The 24,005-nt window shown below is 36.3% G+C and overlaps 1 protein-coding gene across 1 annotated transcript; it reads right to left on the bottom strand.

Moving 5' to 3' along the window:
* marco (macrophage receptor with collagenous structure) lies at positions 1–10,923 on the bottom strand. The gene is made up of 17 exons (XM_063006228.1): positions 10,805–10,923; positions 9,846–9,944; positions 8,725–8,831; positions 8,463–8,586; positions 8,166–8,228; positions 6,335–6,379; positions 6,166–6,255; positions 5,670–5,714; positions 5,478–5,531; positions 5,339–5,383; positions 4,815–4,910; positions 4,647–4,691; positions 3,624–3,668; positions 3,492–3,527; positions 3,297–3,380; positions 955–1,119; positions 1–276 (listed from the first exon to the last, which is right to left on the bottom strand). The coding sequence occupies exons 1-17, from the start codon at positions 10,914–10,916 to the stop codon at positions 134–136; spliced, it is 1,398 nt and encodes a 465-aa protein (XP_062862298.1). The 5' UTR covers positions 10,917–10,923; the 3' UTR covers positions 1–133.
* Between the last annotated feature and the right edge of the window lie 13,082 nt (positions 10,924–24,005).

The raw sequence follows: 24,005 nt of genomic DNA on the forward strand, positions 1-24,005 counted from the left end.
CACCTTATGATCAGAATTTTAATAACTTTAAAACATTTCTATGATACATTCAGTCTGTTTTGTTTGTGTATTTACATGTGGATTTGCAGGCATTCATTCATTTAATTAATTCTGAATGTTTTAATATGGCATATCATTGTGACGTTCTGGAACAAACCACTCCGGAATCCTCATTGTGTTGACAGTTGTGCACTCCCATGCCATTATGTCGGCAATCAAAAATGCTGGCCTCATTGCCAGTACAGTGCAAATCATCCAGCCAGATTCGTCCTGTTCCTAAATCCCAAACAGACATAACACTCGGATTACACACCAATCAGGTACTGTAAAGAAAATCTATGTTGTTTTGGTATTTATGTTTGCTCAAAGATACCAACAACCACTGACACTTTAAATATTGTAAATATTTTAAGGCACCACATCCTATGTGTGAAGCAATACGTATATTCTCGAATTTCCCCCATGGGGATCAATAAAGGATTCTTATCTTATATTGTTTTTATAGATTAAATGTTAAAAGTGTCCTACATCACATGCAACTCTACATCATATATGAAATTACCCATGGTGTTATTATTCTAATGTATGAGTGTGCATTTGTATGCATGCAATAGCAACTTAGCATCCTGACTAGCTACTTTGGAACCAAATGGGAACCAAGGGTCTTCTTGCTGTGAGACGACAGCGCCACCCACTGCCCACTGCGCCACCGTGCCTCCCCATTACTATACATTTAGAGAAACATGTTCTGCAAGGCGGCTGGGTGAGTAGCACTGTCGCCTCAAAGCAAGAAGGTCCTGGGTTCGATCCCCAGGCGTGGGTTTCCACCAGGAGCTCCGGTTTCCTCCCACAGTCCAAAAAACATGTAGTCAGGTTAATTGGAGACACTGAATTGCCCTATAGGGCCCCCCCCCACACACACCTGATTGGATAAGAAAGTGAGTGAGTGCTCACCTGGTGGTGCTGTGTAAACACTTGAAGCTCTTTGGAAGCCCAACATACGACACACTACTGTGCCATCCGAAATGTCAAAGTTGTCGTTACACACCGTTCCCCATTCCAAATTGTTTAATACCTCAATTCTGCCAGAACTTCCAGAGGTTCCAATCAAGCGAATAACTACGGGAACAGACACAGAAAAGACTTACGCATTAGACATATTCTGCATATACATTAAGGCTCATTTCTGTAAAAGTTTTGAAACTTTATAAAATGTTTAATTGTAAACTAAGGATACAAATTGTTGCAGTTTTACAAGTGGAATTCTTGTCCGTGTTTGCTTTATATAAGACTTCAGCACAAATTTCCTCTGTCTTTAGCTCTTTCTGATATGCGCTCTGGCTCAGAGAACATGACAATGTTTCTGCATAGAACTGATGTTCTCTTTGATAATAGAGTTTCAGGTTGCATTTCATGATAAAGTGAAGAACTGTTAAGTGACAATGTTGAAGTATTCCAGAGCCATATGGCTTTATTTATCACATTTGCATAAAGGTTCCTCATGCAATGTCCTCTGAGAGCTCAAAGGTCATGCTTTAACTGTGGGTTCCAGTCTTGCCCGACAATAGACTAAGATATTATTAACAGTAGATAGTGAAAAACCTAAATCATTTGCAATCTTGAGTAGAGAAATGTTCTTTTTGAGCTGATTGACAATTGTGTTAAAGAAGTTTGGCACAAAGTGGTGAACCAGAACCCTTATTTGCTTGCAAAGATTGGATTTTATATCTAATCATGACAGCCTCATCTCTTACCAATTCACTTGCTTGTTGTGGAATGTCTTTAAACGGTGCAACTTAAATATTTGATATTTACATTGACATTTTTGGCATTTAGCAGACGCCTTTATCCAAAGCGACTTACATTACAGTATATAGCCTGAGCAATTGAGGGTTAAGGGCCTTGCTCAAGGAGCCAACAGCAGCATCATGCAGTGCTGGGGCTAGAACCAGCAACCATTGGATTACTAGCCCAGTACCTTAACGACTAAGCTACAATTTGTTAGACTTATACACCGATCAGGCACAACATTATGACCACCTCCTTGTTTCTACACTCACTGTCCATTTTATCAGCTCCATTTATAGAAGCACTTTGTAGTTCTACAATTACTGACTGTAGTCCATACTTTTTTAGCCTGCTTTCACCCTGTTCTTCAGTGGTCCGGACCCCCACAGGACCACCACAGAGCAGGTATTATTTGGGTGGTGGATGATTCTCAGCACTGCAGTGACACTGACATGGTGGTGGTGTGTTAGTGTGTGTTGTGCTGGTATTAGTGGATAAGACACAGCAGTGCTGATGGAGTTTTTAAACACCTCACTGTCACTGCTGGACTGGGAATAGTCCACCAACCAAAAATGTCCAGCCAACAGCACCCTGTGGGCAGCGTCCTGTGACCACTGATGAAGGTCTAGAAGATGACCAACTCAAACAGCAGCAATAGATGAGCGATTGTCTCTGACTTTACATCTACAAGGTGGACCAACTAGGTAGGAGTATCTAATAGAGTGGACAGTGAGTGGACACAGTATTTAAAAACTTCAGCAGCACTGCTGTGTCTGATTCACTCATACCAGCACAACATACACTAACACACCACCACCATGTCAGTGTCACTGCAGTGCTGAGAATGATCCACCACCTAAATAATACCTGCTCTGTGGTGGTCCTGTGGGGGTCCTGACCATTAAAGAACAGCATGGAAGGGGGCTAACAAAGCATGCAGAGAAACAGATGGACTACAGTCAGTAATTGTAGAACTACAAAGTGCTTTTATATGGTAAGTGGAGCCGATAAAATGGACAGTGAGTGTAGAAACAAGGAGGTGGTCATAATGTTATGCCTCATTGGTGTATGTACTTACTTACTTATATATAATATAATTTTATATTTCCACCCATAGTTCGCCCTTTCCCAACTTTTTTGTGTGTGTTACAGGAATCAAATTCAAAATGTGTTAATATTTACAGACCAACCAAGTGAAAAAGTTAAATTTCATTTCTTTGTATTTTTGTCAGTTAAATAAAGGTTTAAGGTAAGGTTTTTTTGTTTGCATTCTATAAAATGTCCCAAATTTTCTGGAAATGGTGTTTGTGCACTGTATACACACCTCTCTTTTTTATTGGGTTTATGTGTTAAACTGTATTTTTTCAATTGAATAATATTTAAAATAAATTATAAACATAGGGGACTTAAAGGCAAAAACAAAACATTGTTGGTAATATCTAAATTAATCTAATTTAATGTAATATTGTTTTTATTTTTCTGTGGATAAATTCTAGAAGTGTAGTTACTTGGGTTAGATTGAGAATCGCCCTTATTTCCTTTAGGCCCTTGAAGTCCTTGAACTCCTTTCTCTCCCTTCGGACCCATAGGACCTATAACACAGAATACAGTCAGGTAAACACAACAACTCCAGATCCAAACTGCACACGTTGTAAGTACTCATAAACGTTTTACATCATACATGCACAAATCTATCCACATACCAACACTGCCTTTTGCTCCTGGTGCACCAAGCAGTCCTGCAGGAGTGTAAAAGAAATGTTATAAGTATATCCTGAATTAAAATCACACCCTAAAAAATCCAAGCATGTCTACTTTGATTAAAACAACCTCACCTGTGTCTCCTTTTCTGCCCTGTTCCCCTTTAGCTCCAGAAATACCTGCACATGGCGTACAATATAATTTTACATATCAATATCAATAGCCGTTACATAAAGATGTAAAAAGTGTTTATGGGTTTATATTACAAACTAAATGACCAAGTAACCAAACCAAATGAACAGAAAACAGGGTGTGGGAGTTGATTCTAAAATGCTTCAGAACCCCTTAGTAAAACTTCCAGCCACATACAATCAGGGTCTAGATACAGCCCAACTGTCCATGTGTAATACATTTGACATTGTTTTCCCTGGACTTGCACCTGCATATTATGAGCAGTTGTAGCTCATCAGGTACTGGACTACTGAACTCAGTGCTTCAAATCACAACCGCCAAGTCCCCCCTGTTCACCTGAACAATGTCAATAAACATTAATTGCTTGAATTGTGTTTGATTACAATATACAACATGCTTGGATAAAAATGTCTGTTCAGTGCCTTAAATGTTAAATATTCTAATTGCTTATTAATTTAAACAGGCCATAATGTTGCAAGTCAGCTGATAAGAAGCTATTGAATAAAAAAATAAAAAAAATAGGTGGAACCACATTGTGTTCTGCATGCTGCTGTTAAGCTAAACATGTCACATGATGGAAATAGAACCCAACTGCAGCATAACTAACCAAGGCAGTACAATATTAAAAGAAGGCTAATGATGGCTAAATGATTGTACTAAAACTTGAGATAAAGACAGAACACGACCAAACCATAAGCCACAGCCTGAAATGATATTAGAGAAAAGCACAGTCACATCACAACCAGCATCTTGCTCATGTACTGTTCTAGAATCTCCACTGCTAATCTCATCATATACAAAGTGAGTGACAAGACAAGTACTGGACACTACTCATAAGAAGAAGCAAGGCTTCAAAATATACCTAAATGATCAGAATATTTCAATTCTGATTGAAATGCACAGTGGTGCATCAGTTTTTTTTATACATGTCCTTAACATAATAATCAGTTAGTTCTTTCATTTACCTGTGAATCCTCTTTCTCCCTTTGATCCTGGGAGACCTGGAATTCCTAGAAGAAAAACTAGATTATTAGTATATTGTGTTATTAATTAAATTATTGTTATACTGTTAATACATTTCACACCTGTATGTAGTCCTGTCATACCCCATACCCAATTGGTAATTTCCTTACCTCTAGTGCTATCCCCCTTTTCTCCCTTTTCTCCAGCTGATCCTTTCGCTCCAGCAGGTCCCAACAAACCAGGTGTACCCGTAGGTCCAGTAGGTCCTGAGAAATGAACAAAAGACCCTGATCATTGCCTGTAGTTTAACACTCATTGCCCAGTTGTTTGGTGCATGCTGGTTAACAAAATCCTGTAGATGCTACACTAAAACCCTTTTAAATGTAAGAAATGAATAGTAACTGGGTTACCTTTTGTTAAAAAATTTACCCAAATCTACCCAAAATGAGACCTATACCAAATCACACATTTTCATTGATATTATGATTTAAACATCTGGGTGTGCAGGTGCAAATAATGAATGTATAGGGTTAAATATAGACACGTTTTTATGGCCAAATGTGGCGGACTTTTCTTAAAAATAAAATTGTGCACAAATCCACTGACATTTACCCTGGAGTAAAATGGAATTACATGCTTGTAATAGTGTGATTCATGTATTTATCTTGTTTGTTTCACATGTGTAAACACTCACCTATAGGCCCAGTACGACCAGTTGAACCTTGCAGTCCAGGCGGTCCTACAGCAGAGGTTGAAAAAAGTTCAGCATATTGGGAATTTAATTAATACTGTGTTTTAAAAAATACAAGAAAAGTGTTGATGTGCAAAATCACCTGGAGGTCCAGGCCTTCCAGTAAGACCAGTTTTGCCACTTGGACCAGCAACACCTAAGGAGATTAGATTACAATATTAGTGCATTGTATGATCACATGGACATTGTAAAGTTTCAGGATGAGCTACAATAAATAGCAGAATTAAAATACACACAAAGGCTGATTTTTGACAGCCAGAATCTGATTACTAACCTGGATTTCCATTTTGTCCTGGTTCACCCTTTAATCCAGGAGTACCTATCAGAGAAAGACGTTTATGTGTTAAAGAGAAAAACTCATTTATCAATGATTGCATTCTGTACTTGTATATGTGGGAAACCTTCAGCTAATGTATATAGAGTTAAAAGGTTGATACCTGCAGTAGGACTGGCTATAATCTGTATACAACTCATGCTACATTAAAAAATCCAGTATCAACTGCTAATAATTCAGTATCAAAGTTTTTAACAGTGACTGACACTATGGACACTGATTCCACAAACCGAGCCCGGACAGCCCATACTTTACACTAGATGTATACAGGTTTACAAAGTAAGGAAATTATAGTGCTTCTCTACTCACTACTTTAAAATAACTTACCTGAATTTAAAACTCAATCTAAATATGCACTCACTAATGACACAAACACTTTTTTGACAGTTTGGCTTTGATTAATAAGTTTGTGCAATTATGTAAGTTGCTTTTCTACCTGGTACTCCAGAGATCCCAGGTGGACCTGTTGGGCCTGCTAAACCTCTCTCTCCTGTGTCTCCTTTTGGACCAGAAGTACCAGGCTGACCTGAAAACATTTACATGGTTTTGGTACATATAGTTAGTTGGTAAAAAGCAATGCAATGCGGTGTATAAGACATACTGACCTGGTGAGCCAGGGTCTCCTTTAAGTCCTGGGATTCCAGAAGTACCTACAAAAAAGGTACAGGATAATTATTAAAAAGATGCTCTTTCTTTACACCAAAATCCATGTAAAATAAGAGCATTCCACATTAACACAAAATTGTGGCTTTAAACTGGATGTCTGCTAGATGTTCTATTTTATAAATTGGTTTCCAGGTCAAATCAATCAAGTTACTTTTTTCATGTAAAACTGATGAGGCTGAATCCCCTAAATTCAATAACTAAAGAGAATGTCCACATTTAGTATGTCATATACAATAGATCTGCATAATATGATGGTTAGTTTTTTACTATTTTAATACATTTTACTACTAATAAATAAACCTTTGAGAACATATTGCAAATTGAGAGTGAGTACTGCAATTCCACTTAGAGTGCCTGCCTTTTAGTCTGTAAGTATATTATAATAGTACACTTAGGATAAATATAATAGATTAAATATAAGTACAATGTAATATGTACAATCTCTAATCTAAATACATTTATATTAAACTTGTTTCCATTTATTAACAATACAAAATTCAACTGAAGGTAATGTAAAATGCTTTTCCTGTTCATAGCAAATTAAAGGGGTGGAAAGGTTTTTTTTTTTTCATTGCACAGCCCAAATAAACATAATGGAACATGAGATTCATGTGTGTCTTTTCCAGCAACTTGGAACAATGGAATGGTCTCATTGATAATGCATTCTTATTTTGGCCAAAAATGCCATTTTAAATGCCGCTCAGGTGGCGCAGCAGTAAAATATGCTAGCACACCAGAGCTGGGTTTTCAAATACATCATATCGAAACTCAGCTTTGCCACCCGGCTGGGCTGGGCAGCTGCATGAACAACGATTGGCTGTTGATCATAGGGTTAGAGGCAAGCCGGATCATGAGTCCCCATAACTGGTGCAATTGCGACCCCTTCTGGCTGATTGATGGTGCCTGCACAGGGCTGAGGAATAATGCTGATCAGGGTGTGGCTCTCTGTGCTAATACATGAACTCGACTCGTGCTGGTGAAAACTGCAGTCTGTACTGAGCTTGTATCGGAGGGGGCGTGTGTCAGTTGAGAAGTGTCCTCAGTCAGAGGCGGAGGGTTGAATCAGTGGAGGATGCAATCAGGGTAATTGGACACGACTAGATTAGGGGAGAAAATTGGGGGAGAAAGGTTGGAAAAATAGAAAATTAAAAAAAGCCATTTTAGGTTCAGTCTGGAATCATTTTTTTAATCTTATTTGCCATTTGATTTACAAGCTCATGTTAAGTGCTTGTGTAAATCAGTAAATACTAATGATGCTTTGATGTAAATTTTATGTTCTATGTGTAAAAAAACAGGTAGCAGAGCTTTGACATTTCAATGGTGGAGCAGTTTAAAATTGTTTTACTTACAAATCAAACATTTTTAGATTCTGTTTGGCTTTAAGTAAAACTGCTGAACACTGTGTGTAAAACAACATCAATAAAATGTGCTTCGAACACAAGCCCTGTTGTAATGCATTGTAAGGAGATCAGCAGGGGGCACTGCACACACACTTTAGTAAGCATAAATAAAGCTTACTATGTATTTAAATAGTTCACGATCCAAAATAATATGTATATATTTGCTTGGGTATAGTTGTAGATGTATGGATAAGTTTAAATTTAAAAGTAAAAGAGGGCAAGCTGTTTAAGACGTTTTAGTAGCTATTTGAATCAGACACCATCTTTTCATGATATAGTGCTATAAGCTATAAGCTGTTAAAGGAATAGTAATTGACCTGAACGATTGGTGATGGTACAGGGGTACTGTACAGTACAAAGGAGAACTTACCAGGAAGCCCTTTCAAACCCTGAGGCCCAATTGGTCCAGGAGGTCCCGGTGCTCCAGGAAGTGCTATTGCACAAAACAAGGTGATACATTAATAAATATGTACATATACTGATTTCATTTGTATTTGTTATATTTTGTCAGAACATTTTTTACTATGAGATTGAACAGTCATACTGTGTCTTCATATCCACATCTGCTTACAGTACAATATTTATAGAAAGCAGAAGTGCACAAAAGGTTATGTGTGTGTGTGTGTGTGTGTGTGTATGTGTGTGTGTGTGTGTGTGTGTGTGTTACCTCTTTTCTGGCTGATGTCTTCTACTTGATGCTGAAGCTGGTGGGCGCTGGAATTAAGCAGGTATATCTGTGACACCAGGGACTCCAGACCTCTTTCGTCTCCACACAGGCTAGAGAGGCAGTGCTGAAGGACAACCAAAATTGGAGCTGAATGTGTGTGTTTATGTATTTGTGTAATTATGTGTGTCTGTGTGCCAGTGTGTGTTTTTGTGTTTGTGTGCCAGCGTGTGTTTGTGTGTTTGTGTGCCAGTGTGTGTTTTACCTGATCTAGAGGAGAGCTGCCCATTGCATGAGCAGAAGAGGAGGAAATCAGCTCTTCACTTTCTTTTTCACTAAATTTAGAGTGAACCCAGGCCTCCAAAGTGAACACTACATGCACACACATACAGACATAAAAGCATGTAGAATACAAGACCTTACAATGCTCTTAATTTTATGTTCTATGAGGAGTAGTTAAATATTATTATTTTTTAATTACTTAAATTCAATGTCTAAACTGCATATATTTAAACATGCACACAGTTGATAAATTATTTAAATAACAATGCATTCAGGTAGTAATTATAAACCTGGATCCTTATGTACCTAAAATATTTAGTATTTTGTATAGGTCAATTTTTTTTATATACTTGCTTGCTTGTAAATTCAGTTCAAAATTTACTCTCTATTCAAAGTAGCTTATAAGTATGAATAATATTAAATTCAAAAACACATATTTTAAAATTATTTATTTATTTGAATATATTGTGTTCTTGAAATCTCAGAATTATCACATTTTTAATCAAAGATGATGTCAGACATAAAACTAAACAGCCTCTGGAAGTGGAACTTTACTAGACATTTATATTTTCATTTTTAATGTAAGTTTAAACTATGAAACAGAGAATAAACTCACTGTTGAAAAGACTAATCCCAGCTAATCTGTTATAATTTTGTAAAAATAGGCAGCTACAGGGATTGAATCTCCACCATTTAGTTTAATGTAGTAAATAGAAAATACTCAGATTTTCTTCTTCTTCCTGCTGGATTTTTGTTGTTTGAGTTGGAAATATAAATTCTAAATATTAGATTTAATTTAATGTAATTCATTTTATGATCCATTCTGGGCTATAAAAAAAACTCTTACAGTTTTACAGCAACCAATCAGGCTTTCTCTGTCTTTATCAAAGAAGTGAAGCAAACGCCTTTTTTCAAATTGCAGCTCACGCAACTTAATTAAACAGATCAGTCTTATTAGGGAGAGGTGCTTAAGACACTTAAGTTTATGCTTCTTCAATAGTGGAGACATACTACAAATGTTTTCCTGTACTTCTGGTGCAAATTTAATAGTCCATCTGATGATAAGGCTTAATCAATTCTTTATCAAATTTACACTTTCTTTACCTTTGTAAGCCAGGAAAACATTTAGTCCAAGCAGTACAAGAAAAAATATAACTGCTGGAACACAGCCCGATCTTCTTGTCGACTTTTTAGGCCTTGATTCTGTAAAATAAAAAAATAAAAAAAATAAATGGTAAATTGTCAAGTACAGTTTTTGACCAACTGTAAAGAAATGATGAATGTAAATTTGCTCTTGTAAAGATTACATGATCTGCTAAACAGTTGTTATTTTACTATTAACACATTACAATGTCAGAAAAATAGGTAGTTTATTGATTCAGTTTTGTTTCCTTGGGTACAAAATAAGCCTTTCCTTTGTTTTTAAAGGTACACATATAGTTTTAAAGTCCAAACAGCTACGCCTTATTTAAAAGTTTATCACTATCTGTTTGTGCTCCAAACATCAAATATCTTTAGTGAAGATAGCTAGGCCATGAGAGTAAATTTGAATATTTTTACGCTGCACTATTTCTTTCTGGAGCTAATTGGCCATTAGGGTCTTAACTCCATTAAAATAATAAAGATAAGTTAAAATGGTTAAATTCGGTGAGTAAATAAAGTGCTACAAAGCCAGTCCAAAAAAAAAAAAACCAGTAACAGTAGAATAAATGCAAAACAAAAGAAGTGAAATGTATTCAGCTTGTATTTAATTAAAAACAGCACAAATAGATATTTAATGTTTCAGATTTTAATGATTAACTTTTGATTTTGTCAATATACAAGAATTACTACTTTGATGTCCAGGCTGTGACAGGGGTAATATAGGACTGGGGATTATGTGTTATTTTGTTATTTTCCATTAAACAACTCTGTTAAAACGTTATCAACATTACATGATCAGGTAAAGATGTTACTTTACCATACTGCCATGAATTACTAACAGGTGTAATGTGAAACGATTCCGAACTGGAATTTGCTTAATTTGATTTTACAATTTTGATTTTATTATGTGTGACACTCACCCATAGACTGGAACTGATAGTGGCCTGAGCTGGAGAAATTAATGTCTGGATCATAAAGAAGGTTTTCTTTGCCCAGTGTTGTATCCTGCTTCCCATCTACTGCTGTCTCCATTCTTAAATCAGCAAAGTGCGGTCGAAACTGAGACTTATAAACCTATATCACTAACACACACACACACACACATACACACACACACACACACACACACACAGAGAGAGAGAGATTGTCACATACAGATTATCATCTGATTGTGGGTATACAAAATTTGTATTTATGATTTTTTGATGATTCCTCAAAAGATTTATCTTAGAAAGAAGAAGTAAAACAGCTTTTGCCGAATCAGTAAACATTTGACTGCATAAACCCTGAAAACCAAACAAACCAGTGTAAAAGGGAAGTAGACTGGATGAACTTGTTAAGCACCAAAGTAAATAGTAAATTTAAAAAAGTAAAAACTGGCATCTTTCTTTTCAAGTGTCATACAATGTCCCTCTTAGTGCAGGATCCATAGGAGTATCTTACTGACTGCCTAAGAATAAATTTTAGATCTGGCCACAACATATCAAACTGTATCTAAAAGTGAGGAAGTCTGACTTTCATATTATCCTTACTAAAAATAATATATTTTTTATATACAGTGGTACCTTGTAACTCAACGTCCCCTAAAACCAAAGTCTTTGAAACTCAGCACCCTTCATCAAGAAATTTGTACTCTTAAACTCAATGTTCCCCTTAAACTCAACGTGTGTGCGACTGCTGCTGTTCAGCCTTGGCTTGAGGGGTGCGATAAAACGTCATCAAAGTGCAAATACGAGACGAATCTGCATTTGTGTGGAATAACCATTAGATTGAAGCTCCACATGTATCTATGTTTAGCTGGATTTTTCTCACTGTTTCACTTTTAAACTTGTGTTACAGCTCAAGGTTCTGAGAAATTGTGAGAATCAGCTTTTCCGAAAGAGTCTAAAACACATTAAAAAAAGCTTAATGTGACTTAATGTATTAAAAGAACAACATCAAATCACTAAAACTCTCTTAATTATTACTGCTTATAAGTTCTCTCCACTAATTAAGAAGCATAATAAAACAATAAAGAATTAAAGGTAAAGTACAGGTTTTATTGTATTTTTTTATTGATTTATAACTGTTTTAAATTGTATTTCAGTGTTTTTTATATTATATTTGTCTTATTTTCAACCCCATTATTTTACATTAGCCTAAAATATATGCAGTTCCATGGGATCATGGAACACATTAACAGGTTTTCCATACATCCTTATGGGAAAAAATACCTTAAAATGCCTTTTAAACTCAACGAGTTTACGCTATCCCCTAAATTTAGGCCAATTAAGAGTTTCAAATAACAAGCAGGCCTTATACTAACTGACATTTCTCAATATTTTCATAATATTATGTAAGTTAGATGGTAAAAGAGATAAACTATTTGCAATCTTTAAGAAATGTTTGTTTTGAGTCATACAATTCTATTCACATTTCACAAGCTGATCTGAGCTGCTTTCACTAAACCTGCTCTTTCTGTACGACTTTGTTTACTATAACTGCATGTCAGTGATTTTTTTATACATTTGTCGTTTTGTGTTTGATGAGACCAGCACTCTGTTCCTAATGTGTGTGTGTTTCTTGGTGATCTTGTTTGACCCTGTCAGTGTACATTTACTAGAGCAGTAAAGGCGTGAAGTGTGCACTCTTTCTACATACATTCAGAACACATCCCACTAGTTTATTAATTAAGTATTTAACATCTGCTTAAAAAAGGTGACACAGCAGTAAAAGAGTACACTGAGATTCGCAAAGCCAGATTTCATGGCTGTGAAAGACATAGAGTGTGTAGACACACCTTCTAGGCTTTTACCAATAACAGTCTATATGATCCTTTTTGCCCTTGGCACAAAAACTTACCATGTCTGTCCTGAGAACAAGCTGAATGTGGCCACCTTTTGGTCCATCTGAGATGTGGCCTTTTTTTGCATGAAACCATTGATGTATGGTTTTTTCTTTGCATAATAGTGTTTAAGATAACATTTTTAATATATATTTGTCACAGTAGCAAGTATGGTTCATGCAATGCTGTCTGAGGGCTTGAAGGTAACTCACATTCAGTAGTGGTTTCTGACCTTGCCCTAAGCAGACTGAGATTTCTTCAGATTTTTGGAATCTTTCCACAATACTATATACAGTAGACAGTAAAATTTCTAATTTTTACATTGAGAAATGTTCTTATTGGGGAACCTACTTGGGAATAAAATCAAATTCAGAATTTGCTTATATTCCAAGATATGGTCATACCAAACATAAAAAGTATTTATTGTACTTTTGTCAGTTAAACGGTTCAAAATGAACAAATTACAGATTCATGTTTATATTGTTTCCGTTTTTAGGGGTTGCCACAGTGGATCTGGTCCACATACCAGAATTAGCTACTTTTATGCTGGATGCCCTTCGTGCCCTTCGCAGAACATTATATCTACTACCTACATACATAATATATAATAAAATAAAAATTATAACTTAGTTATCAAAACATTTAAGCTATATCAAAAATGATTGCTAACAGCAAATGAAACACATAAAGTGAAAATACTGTTTTATGTACTTTTTACTGCAGACAATTTTGATTTCATGTATTTGTGTCATGGCACCTGTTTAACAGCTTAAACTGTTTAATCTATCAAACTGCCTTGATGGCACACTGGGTAAATGCATAACTATTAAAAATGCATGAATATTTAAAATAAATATTTATTCTTAGCTCAGATGATGCATGCCTTCCACCTGTTTAATGATGACCTTAAAGATTACAGAAACTGTGGATGTTTGCCAAGTCTCAATTCTTCATTTATCTTTAATATTTATTAATGCACTAGATGTCTGGATAAGAATATGATTGTGTTTTACTAGCAAAACCCGTAACACTGGTGTCTACAAATATCCTCAAAATAATAAATTAAAGATAATTCAAAAATTATTTTATAATTAATTATTTTAATTAGGGCTGTCGAAGTTAACGCGATAGTAACGCATTAACGCGACCTCAATTTAACGCGATTAAAAAAATTAGTGCCATTAACGCAAATTCTAGTTCATGTTGACACTTGACTGGTAGAACAAACGTTTTAATGTCGGACTTGCCACCGTTTTTCATTTGCGGTTTGTTAACATAATGTAACCGATCGTGGTAGTGATGCACTTGCATAATAAAGAAATAAATACACGCTATATTCACAAGTTGTCGGGAGCAGAACACTTTATTACACTTAATTAACTTCTTCTTCTGTACCGAATACCGGAAAGCTGAGTCGAGCACGTTAGTTCATGAACTATGGAAGCCCCAAAGGGTCAAAACACACTCACTTCGTGTAGAAACGTCCATCAAACCATCGTCACGATACAACCACAGACAAGTCTGATACAATAACTACGCCTTATCCCACCTAAAGCACCGCTGATCTACAATGTTTGCTGATGGAGAAATTCTAACCTACAATCTGACATTTACTGCCTAGTATGTGAGTGAATAAAACTCCCTTACAGTTTTCTCTTGTCCCAGCAGTTTTTAACATAAGTACATTTAGCATAAAATGTGTTCACCATTTTAATTGTAACATTTCACTTAAAAATCCTTGTTTTCTATAACATTTTCACAGATTTTTTTTTAATGCGATTAATCGCGATTATCTATATGAAATTCTGAGATTAATCGCGATTAAAAATTTTAATCGTTTGACAGCCCTAATTTTAATAATTAAATGTAATCATTGAGTGAGCTTGGTACAAACTGTTGGTAGCTTGATACATTGTTGGTAACAATCACTTTTTACCTAAAAATAAATTGGTTTCAGTAACTCAGAAGTCTGATCACTCAATGTCCTCATTACCCTCCATAACACTCCATAACAAAATATAAAGGAAACAATCAGATGCTCTAAAGAGAGAAACAGATTTACTAGATCACACTATCAAGCAGAGCATAATAGGGAACTGAAAATACATTTACAGGATACAGTGACTCAAACGTTTCTCAACACCACAAGTACATCTTGCAAATCAACCAATATTAAAAGGAAAAAAAATGCTGATTCATGTCCCTCCACACACACACACACACACACACACACACTTACAATCTAATTATTCTATATTTGTAAGTATTTTCCATTAATGTGTGTATTACTGGTTATTAATAATTATATAGCCCTAACCCTTTCTAATGTTCAATTTATTACTGCTGTCTTGTGTTTAACAAACAGCACCGTATTTCCAATAAAAAAAAAGATAATGTATTGACCAATGCACCTTTGTTAATAAAAAGTAGTTATACATGATAAAAATAATATTCACATATTACAAAGAAATTGAAAAAGTATCTGAAGCAATCATTAAGTTTTTCTTCATTCATGTCAAAATTGTGGCTTTGTCAAGTATGTCAAATTAGAAAAAATAAATAAATTTAAATGTGGCAATGCACAGCTAAAATGACATAGAAATGACATTTTGGTGGTTCTTGGATTACATCAGTCCAAATTTCTTCATAGCATAATGAAACAGTTTGGGTTTTATATACTTTTCAATGATTGTGTTTAAACCAGACCTATTTACATCCATCACAGAGAAGTCACCAGCTAAAGTCAATTACAATGACTAAAAATGAATTAGGACGCCATGCCACTACGTAAAATCTAACTTTTTACACCATTGGTATGTATTTTTTAAGCCAGCATATTTTCACAAAACCCAAAATAATGTATGAGAGTGCTGAGTAGGTTTGTGCATTGTCCTGATGAAGAATGAAACTGTTTTCCCACAAGTGTGGCCATTTTCATTTGACCTTTTTTACACTTTCCAAAACATGTTTGTACTCATATTGCTTCACTGTTGCTCCATTTGGTTCCCACTCTTTGAAAATGTTGCTTTTGATGTTAAAGAACATTGACATTGCTTTGTCATGCTTTCTTCAGTCTTGGTATTAAAATATTTTTTGGGGCACTGACTGTAGTTTCATCTTTAATTATTCTTAAAAGTCTGACTTTGTTCCTATTTATTTAAAAATGTCAGAACTAATTTGCTTGCTAACTTTCTTCTCTTGTATATCAATCACTGCATGGGCATCTAGAACGTTCATTGTCATTGTTCATTGTCTTAGGATTGGTCTTGAACACATATACAAGTGACATGCATTCTTCAGATTTTTAGTTTACTTTTTCCAGTAATAAATGTAATACATATCTTGCTTGATTTTTAACAGATTTTTTAAAGTTTTGCTTTAAATAACATGTGACAGAGAACTAATAATGTACTGTCTTTTAAACATGCAGTGATTGTATTTGTTCATTCAAGGTCAATGTCCTCGATCTATTTCCGGCCTGTGTGAAACTGTTTGATCAACAGAAACCAAATCTCGTTTTTTAGCAGCCACACCTTGTATGTGTTGCAGTCAGAAAAGAACGGGTGCAGAAGAAATTGAAATCCCACAACTGCTCTGACTTACATGTATGTTTGTTTGTTTGTTTATTAGGATAGGTCATGTTTTACACTTGTGTTACATTCATGACAGGAACGGTAGTCACTCATTCACAAGGTTCATCAGTTCACAAGTTTAATGTCAAACACAGTCACGGACAATTTAGTGTCTCCAATTCACCTCACTTGCATGGCTTTCGACTGTGGAAGGAAACTGGAGCACCTGGAGGAAACGGGGAGAACATGCAAACTCCACACAGAAAGGACCCTGACCGCCTCACCTGGGGATCGAACCCAGGACCTTCTTGCTGAGAGGCAACAGTGCTACCCACTTAGCCACCCTATGACTTACATGTCCCTTACAACTGTATGTTAACTTTAGACTTAAACTGTATCTAAAAGTGAGGGGGTCTGACTGGGCGTAACACGCCTACTGTAAATAATACATTTTTATATATTTTATCTATTTGTGATAATTGTATTATACATGTGATTTGCCCTGTGATGGACCGGCAACCTATACTGGGTGTTTCCTGCATATTGCCCAATGAATCAGACCCACTGCAACCCTGACTGAATTAAAGCAGTGGTAAAACAATGAATGAATGAATGAATGAATGAATGAATGAATAATTTTAAACATGCATGTACAAGCTTAATGGAAAGGTATTTAATTTAATATAAAGCAACAGCTATAACAGTCCAACACATTTAGTTATAGCATCCAACATATGAGTTTCACTTCTCCTATGGAACCATGTCATGCAGGTTATTTAGGAATATGCTGTGATGAACTCTGCTGTGTGGAATAATAGTGGAAGGAAGTTAGTTTTAATAACCTGCATCTTATAATTTAGAGCAATAGACACACAGCAGACTCCCCAATTTAATGTGATAAAGTTAACAACCTTGTGATAAAATTAAAAACACTTTTTCAGCATTTTCTTGAGGTATAGTGCTTTTCCACTAAGTGTTTAGCATTGTTATGTAAAGAATTATTAGCAATCTATTGAGTTTATTAGTATTATGTAAAGTGTCTTTGTTCACAAGGACTTTCAAAGGTGCAGGATCAGCTGGAGATGTGATTTGCATTAGCATTCGCTTCTGGCCATGTGTCTAACAGAGTGCATGAGTCCTGCTTCCCCTCTCTCTCTTATCTTTACTGCATTTTCTAATTTAGTGTGACATTTGTGTGTATGTGCAAGTGTTGTGTTGCTGAGAAAGAGAGAAAGACTCTATTCTGTTTGTTAGGTCTAATTGAACTGACCTCTTTCTTCTACACAAAACAAATCAGGGATTATCAAGAAAGCACAGCATGAACAAACCAAAGCATTAGTGAGAGAGAGAAAACACGTAGAGAGTTGAATGTCTCACTAAACGGTAGGAAATTCTTAAACTGAGCATGTGATGGAGTTTTTATTTCTGCTTCTTGTTCTGCCCATTCAGGGGTGACTGTGTAAATGGAGGAGCAGTTTGCTCTGTCTGGTTAGATCACAGTTTGGCCATCAGTGCAGGACGTTGGCCGTGGTGTGCAGCATGCGCTGTTGTTTTATTGGTTGTGACAGTGGAATGTAGTGTCTGTCACTGCCAGTGCCCAGGTGTCAAAAGGCACCATATAACACACCCGACTCCCATCAGGAAGATAACTAACCATGCCATCAGCCACAAGAAAACAAAAGGCAAGCCATTCTTTCACTTCCTCGTTTTTCTTCCTCATCATTCTCTCTCTTTCTCTCTTTCTCTCTCTTTCTGTATTTATCTGTCAGGCTTGCAGTCATTCTGTCTCTTTATTCATTCTTTCCCCACTCCAAACTAAAACAAAAAGAAGTGGTCCATACATTATGACATTTTTAGCTGCTGGGTCAGCTCAAATTCCCTAGGCCTGGGATTAAATAAATTAGTAAGTGTGATCTAAAGTGAATTGGTGACCTGCGGTGTGTTCCCACCTTGCACCATGGTTTTTTGTTCTGGTTTTTTTCCATTCAAAAACATGTTGGTCAGTAGATTAGCTACCGTAAACTGTCCACATAAAGAAAGATCAAGAAATAAAAAAGAAACCTTTTATAAATAGTCATTATTCTCAAAATGACATTGTTTGACCTATAAAATAATACAAAAGGAACTAATATTATAGATGAACAACTAGTATTAACTTTACATTTTACATTAAAATGGGAGAAGCTTGTCCCAACCTTGATTCTTTTGGCCAAAATGGGCATCCAGGCAAAATAAACCATTGGTTTAGAAGGTAATAAATAATGCAATGGTCACACTAAAATTGCTCCAAAAGTCCCCTGCAGAGACAAGATAAACTGTTGAACAGCCATCTCTGCTGCACTCTATAAACCAAAGGCAAGCCATAGCCTAGTGGTTAAGGTACTGGACTAGTAATCAGAAGGTTGCTGGTTCAAGCCCAACCACTGCCAGGTTGCTGCTGTTGGGCCCTTAAGCAAGGCCCTTAACCCTCAATTGCTTAGACTGTATACTAAGTCGCTTTGGATAAAGTCATCTACTAAATGCCAAAAATGTAAATGTAAATCAATAAATGGCAAGATGGGCTTTATTTCTGAATAAAAAGCATATGACAGCATGCTTGGAGGACTTAAAAAAATACCATTTCTCAAAGCAAGACTTCAAATAATTTAAGGCTATCACCATCTACCATACAAAATAGAAAAGATACATTGAATCCAAAGAAATCTCAGTCCTTGTAAACAAGGATGAAAACCAGTTCTGAATGTGTGGGACCTTCAAGGCCTCAGACAGCATTGTGTGAGTAACCATCATGCTATTGTGATAAATAGCCATATAGGCAATGTCAAGGAAGTCCGTGGTTATTTCATCAAGGTAATGCCAGGCTTCATTCCGCATCATGGCTTTGTAGACAGAGTGCATGTGCTTGACTTACCTGTTCTAGATCCTAGATTTGTCTTCTACTGAAAATATATGGTGCATCATGTACACAAGGATCACACAACTGTTACCACAGACTGTTGAGCAGCATGTAGGAATCAGGAATGGGCAAAATTCCACTTGCAAAACTATAACAAAGCTAACCCCTGCCCCCTCCGACACGTGGGCAGCATGCCGTATGCATTTTACCACCTGCACTTTTGACGAGTGCAGTGCAGCTCAGCATTGTGTACGGAGATACACACCCTGAGAGCACTCTTTTCTCATCTCTGTGCTGGCGCCATCAATCAGCCAGCAGAGGTCGTAATTGCACCAGTCATGGGCGAGAGACCCCATCCGGCTTAGGGATATATCTGAACAACAGGCCAATTGTTGTTCATGTGGCCGCTCAGCCTTAGACGGTGGACAGAGCTGAGATTTAATACGATGTATTCGAGATCCCAGCTCTGGTTCCAGCGTGTGTTTTTACCGCTGCGCCACCTGAGCGGCCATCAAAATATGTATTTAATAGGAAAGGTGATGTAACACAATAGTACGTCAATGTTTGTTTTTAAGTGTGCTGCAGGTGTAAAATTCTGAATTTGTTTATATTTACAAAATGCAATTAAGTTGGTCAGTGATAACACTGTGGTCAGTGGAAATCCTTTTTTTGTACATTTGCAATTAAATTAAGGATCAAGAGAATTAACAAATCACAGAGATTTTTATTGTTTTTATTGCATTTTAAAAGCTTTTCTGGAATTGGGTTAAGGTTGGACCATAATGCTTCATGACATAAGAAGGGTGTACATAACATTTCATATTGTGATTAAACTGTTAGCATGGCATAACAGGTAGTACAAAGAATCCATTAAAAACTTTATCCACAACTGAACCTTGACACATTCGACTTCATCCACAAATAAATCATGGCTTTTTAGACCATAACCAATGCACTATGCATTAGGGTTCAAAGATGAACTGTGAAGTGTCAATGGTAGATATATAATGAAGCTCTAGTTAGTGCTCATAAAATGCAGTTTAAATGTTAAAAAAGAGAAAGGAAAAATAGAAGCATGGGAGTGGGGTGTGCGTTTGAATTATTTAGGTGAGAAAGAGTAGCGCTTTGAATATTTTTCACTGCCAGTGTTCGAGTAGTTTTTCAACATTTTATAGTACATAATACATTTGTACATATTTGGCCCAAGGTTTCTGATGAAGTATACGTGGATTCAATTAAACCCCTGGTCATGCTTTTCTTAGTCAATTCTGAAGACACACACACTCACACACTCCTATACACCTAGCTCTAGTGTGACTAATTAGCATAATGTAACTCTTACCGAAGTTAACAGGGGTGAGCAGCACTGGCCTTTAGCTAATGAGCACTGGAGTTCCAGGGGACTGAAAGCAGGAGGAGATCAGCCACAGCCACACAAACTAACCACATGCACACACAGGGTTCTGCAAGTTCAGCCCTAACCACATGTATAATTCATACAGCTCTACCTTCAACAGTGACTGACAGGCTTCATCTCTACACGACAGGAGCAATAACCAAACCTCTCTTTAACATTATCATAGTTAAAAATGACTGTAGCATAAAATTAGTCAAAATTTAACAGCAGTCGTTGATATTTTTTTTTACAAATACAAGAATACATTTAAACTTATTTAAAATATAATACAATAGCTTTTAAGCTTTAACAGGTCAGCTTTTCGTCTTGTGCACACACATGAGGATGCATCCAAAAGGGAGACAAAACAGGGGTTAAATAAACAGGTGACTGACCTCAACAGGTGCAACCACTAATTAACCGTCAGGTTCATCCTCTAATCTCTTCCCTCCTGTTACACCACATAGTCCACCTGTCAAAACCTCCCACCGCCCGATGTATGTCTGGGAGCCATGTGGCCCGCAACCAACTCCCTCTGACAGGAGAGGAAATCTGCCACCTCTATCTGCAACCCTGATCTGCAGACCACATTGAACTAAAAAGCTGTAAAGCTAGATACCAACGTGTCATCTGCATGTTGGCATCCTTCATGTGGTGGAGACATTGCAGGGAATCATAGTCTGAGCAGAGGGTGAAAGGGCGCCCAAGCCCGAGGTAGTACAGGAAAATGAGGCTCGTCCACTTGATGTCAAGGCAATCCTTTTCAGGGATACTGTTCTTGGTTTTCTGCTGTTACAATCTGTGTGGTTCTTTTATATTAAAATATTATATATATTATAATTATAATATTATAATATATATAATTATATATATATATAATTATAATATAAGATTATATATTATATACTGTATATTATATATAATAAGTATGCTGAACAACATGCAATGGAAATGTGGAACGGAAAAGGTAAGGTAGTGTGGGGTGAGTGGTCGTGTATGTGGATGGTATTGTTGAGAAAGGGCAGAGATCGAGAGATAAAGGCAAAATATCACCAGTCAGATTGTGACATCAGTGTCTATATTAGAGTGAATGTGACAGATAAACTGTGCTCAGGGAGAAACAGCTGAGACCACAGTAAGTGTTTAAGGAGCCACAGGCCATATGTATATTTAAACTTAGATGTTTTTCCCTTAATCCTTTTCCCTTACATTAACTGTACTGTAAGTTTTGGCCCATCAGCTTCTCCTCTCTAGTACTGCAGTTTGTCCTTCATCAAATAATTCACCTTTTAATGAAGGGAGGATAAAGGATGTTATTAAGATGCTATTTATTTATTGAATATTGTTTTTTCCATAGAGAACCTGAGTTCAACTTAAGTTCTTTGTGGAAAAGACAGATTAACAGAAAACCCAGTTTCTCTTTTAACTATTTGATATAGTTCATGCAAGGTAATTGGAGAGTTTTTCCTAACAATAGTTTTGAGTTTTCGCTAAACATTTTGATGGAAAAGTTTCATCAATTCTGACCAGACTGATTCTGCTGCTGAGAAGCATCTCCATGACATGATGCTACCATCACCATATTTCACAGAGGGAACAGTGTTACTTGGCTGATGTTCCATGCTAGAGTCTTGTGACATTTATCACTTACTTAAGCTAAAATGTTTCTCATTAGACTAAAAGACTTTGTAACTCACTTTGTTGGAAAGTCTTTAAGTTATATGTGCTGAATCATCAAACCCTCACTGCAAGACAGCTGTGTCTGTAACCTCCTGTCCCACCTGCATTTGGATATAATAAAAATGATAAAAATGCATGTCCAATTTGTGCAGAATGCCTATGGTGTGGTTCTGTCAGAGATCTGATAACCATTACTGTTTAAATACATATTTATGTAGCAAATTATGCAATTAATAATAAAAACTGCCAATGATAAAGTAAATGCAAGTAAGTAATAATGCAAATAAAAGAAATAACAGATGCTTAAGATAGTACTGTATTATATACCGCCTGTTTAATACTGTGTATGATCAGGACTGTGGTGTAAAGATCAATGTAAACAACCTGTCACTTAAAAAAAAACAAAAAACACACCCCCAGAATCAAGTCTGAGGACAGTTTTACAGAATGTATTAAATACCACAACATGAAATGTTTTGGTATAATATAAAATTGAATGTAATACACTGCATACAAGGAAACAGAACTCTGTATACCTTTAAAGCTGGAGGGCTGTATCTCAAGCAAAAGAATGTAATTCTCCTTCTCCATTTTATATAAACCACACTTAAAATTTCTATAAAAAGCTATATTTATTTGGAAAATATTTACAAGTTTAAGGAAAATAGTTAAACTGCTGCTCATTGGCTAGGCTTTATAATTTATTACTGTAATGGTTTGTGTGTCGCAGTATGAAAAGAGGTGAATTGTGGGCTTTTATGACGATGTGTCAGAATGATTGGAAGCTTTACACTCATGGATCCAAGATCTAAGTGTGAAGGTTTGAATCACAGGCCTTTGGGCTCTCCAGCTATCTGTGATAGATCTTTCGTAGCTCTTTAATGGCCTATTAGGTAAAAGACTCATGAATAGAGATGTGACGGGCTGTAGGGGAGTTCAAAGCTGGGATGAAGGGATAGAAAAAGAAGGACAGAGAGGAAGCCGAAGAAGGGGGAGTGAGGATGACCAGTGCTCTGAGACCTGTTTCAGTCTTACTGATTTACTTTCTCATTATCAGCTATAATTTGGGATCCATGACAACTTGCCGGAGGCTAGGCTGCCTCGATACAATTCAAAAGTCACACAAATCACATTTCTCATGAACATAGTTCAACTGACTGTGTTGAATTTAAAGCAGAGAAGGTGGCATTGCTTAGATGGCTGGTACTTTAAAAATATATTCATAATGTCAAAGAAATGGCATGAAGGCATGAAGGGCTTGTTTTAATAATTATCTGCTTTGGTATAATGGAAGGCTATACACATGTTGTATTAATTTTAGCTAATAGTTGAGTTTGGTTTGAAGTAGTGGGTGTAATGAAATATTATCATTAGAAGTCTGAACAGCACAGGAACAGTGTACTACTTATAAGTGTGTATGGTCTGTACTACACCATGACTCTTATTCAAATGATCTCTGAGGCAATAGATGTCATTAATATTAATTAGAGTTTTGTGGGGATTTTTTGTGTTTCTAAGATAATGACATACCAGGTACCAGTTTGTTACAAATAACATTCAATGTTCTCTATCCCAAAGCACATACACATGCAACTGTATCAGACATGTCAAATTAGGGCACTGTATTTCAGCAAGACAATGCCATGCATCATTCTTCAACAGGGTGGCTTTGTAGACACAGAGTGCATGTGGTTGAATGGCCTGTCTGCAGTCCAGCTCTGGATTGTGACCCTGTGCATGAAGCAACGTCCAT

Source organism: Trichomycterus rosablanca, chromosome 12 (assembly GCF_030014385.1).
Source record: "Trichomycterus rosablanca isolate fTriRos1 chromosome 12, fTriRos1.hap1, whole genome shotgun sequence".
In the NCBI taxonomy this organism is placed as follows: domain Eukaryota; kingdom Metazoa; phylum Chordata; class Actinopteri; order Siluriformes; family Trichomycteridae; genus Trichomycterus; species Trichomycterus rosablanca.

Bases quoted from the DNA above. Each gene is read 5' to 3' on its own strand.
- marco (XM_063006228.1), bottom strand. From the start codon at position 10,916: ATGGAGACAGCAGTAGATGGGAAGCAGGATACAACACTGGGCAAAGAA. The intron at 8,229-8,462 runs GTAACACACACA...TTTGTGCAATAG, and splicing joins AGACATCAGCCAGAAAAGAG to CACTTCCTGGAGCACCGGGA. The intron at 1,120-3,296 runs GTAACTACACTT...CTGTTCCCGTAG, and splicing joins CGATTCTCAATCTAACCCAA to TTATTCGCTTGATTGGAACC.